Source organism: Nannospalax galili, unplaced genomic scaffold (genome assembly GCF_000622305.1).
Source record: "Nannospalax galili isolate Female #2095 unplaced genomic scaffold, S.galili_v1.0 scaffold85, whole genome shotgun sequence".
Lineage (NCBI taxonomy): Eukaryota > Metazoa > Chordata > Mammalia > Rodentia > Spalacidae > Nannospalax > Nannospalax galili.
Genome location: NW_008358866.1, coordinates 2855549 through 2862476, shown reverse-complemented (window position 1 = coordinate 2862476; position 6928 = coordinate 2855549). Strand labels below are relative to the sequence as shown.

At 44.0% G+C, this 6928-nt stretch overlaps 1 protein-coding gene across 5 annotated transcripts in view; it reads right to left on the bottom strand.

The window, feature by feature from the left end:
- Dmtf1 (cyclin D binding myb like transcription factor 1) overlaps positions 1-6928 on the bottom strand; it is a 54430-nt gene that overhangs the window by 25551 nt on the left and 21951 nt on the right. For all 5 annotated transcript variants that reach the window (XM_008822477.3, XM_008822480.3, XM_008822481.3 and 2 more), the window contains one exon: positions 5511-5605. In XM_008822477.3, coding sequence (XP_008820699.1) covers positions 5511-5605 — 95 coding nt within the window. The remainder of the gene's footprint in view (positions 1-5510; positions 5606-6928) is intronic.

Below are 6928 nucleotides of genomic sequence, written 5' to 3'. Positions count from 1 at the left end.
GCCAGCCTGGTCTACATAGTGAGTTCCAGGACAGCTGGGGCTACAGGGAGACCCTGCTTCAAAAAAACCAAAAAAAAAAAAAAAAAGTTTTTATTGAATTTTCATGTATTTTATACAGAACATCTCAAATAATCATCTTTATACCCATCCCCAGTAGCATGCTCCCACAGCCCGCCCACTGGAACCCACACTGTCATCCATATTAAGGCCAAATCTGTCAAGATGTTCCCTTGTGCAAGTCCATCCACTGAGGTCTAGTCAGCTATCTTAATACATTATGGCTCAAATTTTCCTGATGAAGAGTTAAAATTAAGTAATTGTAAACTGCTACCCAGGTGAGGAAGTAAGTGGTAGCAATAATTTTCAACATTGCCAAAAACTGAGTTTGCTGAGTACAACAAAAGACTTAGATATTTTTTATTTATTTAATTTTTTTTGGGGGGGGGTCTTTTTTGAGACAGGATCTACCTGCAGCTCTAGCTTGCCTGGAACTCTGTATGTAGAGCAGGCTGAACTCATAGAGATCTGTCCACCTCTGCCTACCAAGTGCTGGGATTAAAGGGGTGTGCCACCATGCCTGGCTAGACTTAGATATTTTAAAATATTTCACTTATTATTTTTATTTTATGTGTATGAGTGTACTGCCTGCATGTGTATGAGTGCACTGTGTCATGCATGCCAGAAGTCAGAAGGTAGCAGTGAATCCCCTGGAACTGGAGTTATGGGTGGGTGCTATGTGGGTGCTGGGAATCAAACCTGGGTTCTCTGCAAGAGCAGTCAGTGCTCTTAACTGCTGAGTCATCTTTCCAGCCAGAGACTTAGATATTTTGAAGGTAACTGATACTCAGTATGTACATACTAAGCTTTATAATATTCTGCCTCCATTTTTCACTACTTTATGCAGAAATCATAAAACTACTCAGGTTTTACTTAGTAAGTTATTGCTTTTTAAATTATTTGTTGGCTGCAGGACTTCATGTCTGTAATATATACAGGGCTTAACAATTTAAAAACAACTCTGCCAATACAAAATCTTACAGTAATTAGGTTGTAAATCAAAATGCATAAATTATTTTTATTGTGCTAAAAACTGAAGAAAAGTGAGATTTTATGGTCTTTAAATCTGGAATGATTTGCTAAGATCCATTTTGAAGGAAGAATTCTTTTATTGCTTTAGGAGGCTTAAAAAAAAATCCTATCCACTGAAACAGCATACATCTGAGATGTTCACAGTTCTGGATGTTACTGCAACTATCATATTTCTTAAACAAAAGGCCATTGTTGTACTTTATAAAAAGTTATATTTCTCATTTTAAAACACTCAATATTGTATTAGATGAAAAGAGATGAAGCAAAAGGGTAAGCTATTTAAGTCAAAAGTTTTATTTCTAATTTTAAAACACTCAAGATCATATCAGATGAAAAGAGATGAAGCAAAAGAATAAGCTACTTAAATCAAAAGGCACAATGAGGCAGACGTTAATCTAGAATACACATTTATGCCTCAGATTGTCTAAAATAGCAAAAGAATTCTGATTGATTTTGACAGAAATAACTTAGTTGGGCTTATATGAGATGGCTCAATTTCACATTAAGAACAATAAGGCTGATGACTATCCAATCTCACATATATGGAAAACCTACTTGGCTCTACAAGCCCAGATGGAACAGTGTGACCATAATCACTGCTATTAACAGCTCAAGTGAAGTGAGGTCTCTATATACAGACGAACACACCATCATTTCTGATTTTAACAGATACAAACCTGTTGTGGAAAATCTTGTGACCGATTTTGGCTTTTGCCTTACATACCCATCATGCTGGAATGCATTGCTTCTAATGGGGCATCTGGCCCGCTAGAGTGTAATAGGATACTAGTCTGCCATGATAATAAGGGATCCCATATGCTGTGTTGTGATTGGACTGTTACCCTTATATAAGCCCGTACTTTCTTGCAATAAAGCAGATCTGTGTCACTGAACCTGGTCTCCTGCGCCTGAATGTGGCGAAGCTGGCGCAGACTCCTCACCAGCCCTGGGGTCCGGACCGGACGACTGATTGGAGGAACTAAGAGAGCAGGAAAGCGGCCATAGCCGGAAGAGAGCAGCCACAGCCAGTTGGTGCCCAACGTGGGGCTGGGATCCCCTCCCCACAGAGCTGTAACACTCAGAGCTGCAACACCTTGGGCTCTGCATTTTCTTCTGGCTCGCGATCTTTGGTTGGGCATGCCGCTCCTGCCTTCGCCAATCGTCTCCTTGAACGGTTCCTGAGTCCCTTTGGGTATGTCTTGCAGGGTGTGTGACCTCTGATGGGGAATAGTCACCCAGCTGCTGCCAGCACCTGCGCTGCTGCACTGGTTTCTCTCCTCAGGAGTAGGCAAATTAGGGTAATAGAAAAGGATGTAACTAAGGTTTTAGATGAAGTACTAGCTCTTGCCCCCTGGTTTACAGATTCTTGTTGGGAGCCTGAACAATGGGCTTGCATTTTATTCTTGGCCCAGCATAGAGAAGTCAGGGAGGGACGCCCACAGTCTGGGCCGTTTTACCCCACTGTGACTGCCATTCTGGCCTCACTTCGGGGAGTCCCCCCCCTGAAGCCCCTGAACAGGACAATCTCCTATTAATCGGGATAGATAAGCAAATACAACAACAGGACGCTGGGGATGGCCTGTCCCAGGCATTTCCAGTTAAAACAAAACTAACGGATTCTTGTTCTGATAAAACTATGACTGTTAATGATGATATAAAAAATGAGGAATTGGGGTTTGAGAGCTCCCCTGATGAAAAACAGTAAGTCAAGATCGCCTCTGCTCTGCCATTATGGGGCAGTGGCTACCCTCCACCATCTTACACTGGTTTCAAGGAAGCAGACCCCCAGCCACTCCTCCGGATGCCCAAGGCCAAGGGAAGGCAGCAACTCCTGAGGACTGAGGCGGCTGTGCTCAGGCGTGGGGGCGGGGGGTGGGAGGCTGGGCGGAGATGGGTGGGCTCCTCGGGGCAGCGGCTCCTCCCTGTGAGTGCAATGCGCTTTAGGCCATGCTGAGGCTGTGTGGCCGGGGCCATCAAGCTGCTGCCTAGTGCCCCAGAGGAGTGCAGCCATGCCAGGGCCCTAGGTGTAGTAATCTCCTGGGGCTTCTGGCAGAGGGCAATGCCACCATTGACACCCGCTTCCACCTTTCTCCCCAGGCTATACATAGGCTCCTCCCTACCTTGCTGATTCAGAGCTGTAAACATTTGGTCTGTGCATGCTCCTCTTGTGCCCCTCTTTTACCTCTGGGACCATTACAACCCTCCAGAACTCTCCCTAGAGGCCTTGGCCCCAACAAGATATGGCAAATGGACGTCACTCATTTTTCTCCTTTTGGCAAGCTCAAGTATATCCATCATGTCATTGACACTTATTCCAATGTCCATTTTGCGTTGGCCTACTCTGGCTTCTCATGCCATAAGGACTGTCAAATATGCCATGGTCCTTATAGGAATTCCTTGGCAAATAAAAACAGATAATGGCCCTTGTTATGTTTCTGCTACCTTCAGCCATTTTTGCTCTGACTGGAATATTATGCATATAACTGGTATACCTTACAATCCTCAGGGTCAAGGGATTGTTGAACATCCCCTCCAAGCACTCATTAAACAAATACAGAAAATAGGGGAAGACAATGATAAAGGCCCCTGCTATAAGGGCCCCAATTTTGTTATACAACGAGCTCTATTTGTATTAAATTTTCTAAAATTTGACTCCAATGGCCTCCCACCAGCAATAAAGCATTAGGGGGCATTCACTCAGCCTACTCCTGCCCCCATGGTGAGATGGAAGGACCCTCTCACAAGTGAATGGAAAGGTCCACACCTATTATTAACACAAGGGCGAGACTATGCTTGTGTCTTTCCAGATAATGTTCCAGCCCCCATCTGGATCCCAGCCCGGAACATCAGAATTGCCTGTGACGGAAAACCTCCCTCCACAATCACTGACCCTGGAGATAGCAGCCCTGACCTTGGAGGAAGCAGCGCACCTCTCAACCACCGAGAGACCAATCTTGCAGACCACAAAAGCCACCAACCTGGGGAGACCTCGAACATCTCTCTCTGCAAACAGAGACATTAGCTAAGCTAAGTCCTCAATCCTGAGGAAAACCTTTGTCTGTGTTCTTTATTATGTGTGCCATCGTTACTGCTAACTCCTGATCTTTGGACCCTGCATTGTTAAGGGTCTTGATAATTTTGTTAAAACTCGTATTTCTCTGGTTCAGTTAGCTGTTGCCCTGCCTCCAGATCTTGCCAGGTATGTCTCTGCAAACAAGGACCCACTGTTCCTTGCCCTTACCAACCTATAATACTAGACATATGAAAATTAGGCTTGAGCATAGGCGTAAAATCTTACGGAACAACCATGCAGCGGACCTGAGACAACGGCCCGACTGCTGGAGCCACAGGAAACGCTTTGTGATATATACTCCTGTTGAGAGACTGTGAGACCAATGCCTAGAACTTGCCACTCCCTAATCCCCACCGTTACCCCAGATGGGATGACCCCGTTCCATCGGCTCTTATTGAATTCTTAGCCCCTTAAGAGGCCTTTGCACAGGCCAAAGCTTGATATACTGCCTCTCCCTCTGCTGGACCATACCAAGGGACTCACCGTTCAAGGGCTGGTAGTCAATGACGGGTAAGATTGCAAAAGATGGGACAACCTAAGACAGGCACAGTCCATAATGCTGGGTGACCCTTGAGGTGGGGACAACAATGCCGAGGCAAAGAACCTCGACTCCCACTGGTTGGCATGGAGTTGGCCCAGCCTGCTCTCAAGAGAACTCGCCATCTTGAAGGATGGGGCCCACAATAGGGATCAATAATCCCTTGCCTAGGCCGCCACATACAGCCCCTGGACTGATATCAGTATATATTCTGAACTGTGCCTCACTCTTAAAAATGAAAAAATAGGGGGAGATGTTGTGGAAAATCTTGTGACTGATTTTGCCTTTTGCCTTACATACCTATCATGCTGGAATGCATTGCTTCTAATGTGGCATCTGGCCCACTAGAGTGTAATAGGATACTAGTCTGCCATGCTAATAAAGGATCCCATATGCTGTGTTGTGAATGGACTATTACCCTTATATAAGCCTGTGCCTTCCTGCAATAAAGCAGATCTGTGTCACTGAACCTGGTCTCCTGTGCCTGAATGCTGCGACGCTGGTGCAGACTCCTCACCAGCCCTGGGGTCTGGACCGGACGACTGATTGGAGGAACTAAGAGAGCAGGAGAGTGGCCATAGCCGGAGGAGAGCAGCCACAGCTGGAGACCACACAAACCACTCTACAGGAAACAAATTTCAAGAATTTCTTTTTCCTTACAACTGAGACTTACTGACATGAGGGGACTGGAAACCTGAATAAAGTGACAGGTTTACATTAATTTTAATGGTTGCTACTTTTGTCAAAATATATACTTGTCCTTTTTAACCTAAACTATGTGTAAATTGTCATGTTAAAGATGCACCATACCTGTATTTGGGTCACAGTTCCTTCAGAAAGTTCATCATCTGCCACCTCTGTAGTTGCAGTCATGGTCACCTCAAAGCTCTGATCATTTTCTGAAACTTTAAGAAAATAGCAATTCACTTCCACAATAATACTGGAAGGATCTAATATCTTAACAAACCCATTAAAAAAAAATGTGATCATCTAATTTCCTAACATAATTCCTTTCTTTGAGATAGGGTCTACCTGTAGCCTCAGCTGGCTTAGAACTCACTGTGTAGACTAGGTTGGGCTCGAACTCACAGAAATCTGCCTGTCTCTGCCTCCCAAGTACACGTGTGGCCATGGCCGGCCCTAAAACATAATTCGTATTAATACATTGTACATGGCATTCATTTACTTAATAAACACTAATTATGCATCTAATTAATGCCAGGTAGGTAAAAGTCCTTTCATGGAGTTTGTATTCTAGTAAGGAAAAACACATGATGAATAAGATCCTATGTTGGATGGTGATTATAAGAGAAGAACAACAAAACAAAGCAGGAAAGGTTAAGTGAAAGATGTGTTTGAAATTTTAAGGAAAGAGCTAGGGTAAGTGACCAAGAGCAGGAAGGACGGAAGGACGGAAGGACGGAAGGAAGGAAGGAAGGAAGGAAGGAAGGAAGGAAGGAAGGAAGGTGTCTTCAGGAAGGCACTTTAAGGAGAGATAACACAAAGCTGAAATAGGGCATGCCTAGAGTGCTATGACGACAGCCAAGTCTATTGTTGCTAGAGCAGACTGAGCAAGAACAGGAGACTGTGAGGCCTTAGAGGTCACAATAACAACTTTACCTCTGAGGGACTGGAGAGATGACTCTAGTTAAGCGCACTGACTGCTCTTCCAGAGAACCCAGGTTTGGTTCCCAGCACCCACATAGCAGCTAACAACTGCTCTTAACTCCAGTTCCAGAGGATCTGACGCCCTCTTCTGACCTCCACAAGCATTGCATGACATGGGTATATGTAGGCAATACATTCATACACACAAAATAAAAAAGAAAATATTTTTAAAGACTTTTAACTCTAAGGCAAGACACCACTGGAGGATTCTGAATAGAGAAATGATGTAACCTCATTTTGATTTAAACAGGATGACTCTAGTTGCTATGGGGAAAGTAGTCTAAAGGGCAGAAGGGCTACAGTGAGAGCAGTAAGAGGCTAATGCTGTAATGTAAGTAATAGAGGTCAGTGGTTTAGACTATGGTGAATGTATAAGTAGTTCAAACTGTGACTATAGGTTGAAAATAGAGCCAATGATTTGAGGCCAAACTATATGCATCAAAAATTGAAGAGTCAAAGAAAACAGAATTTTTTTCCCTTCTTTTTGAATCTGGGCAACTACAAAAATGGACCTACTATTAATAAGATGGAAAAGGTTAGGAAATTTAAGTGTTCACAAA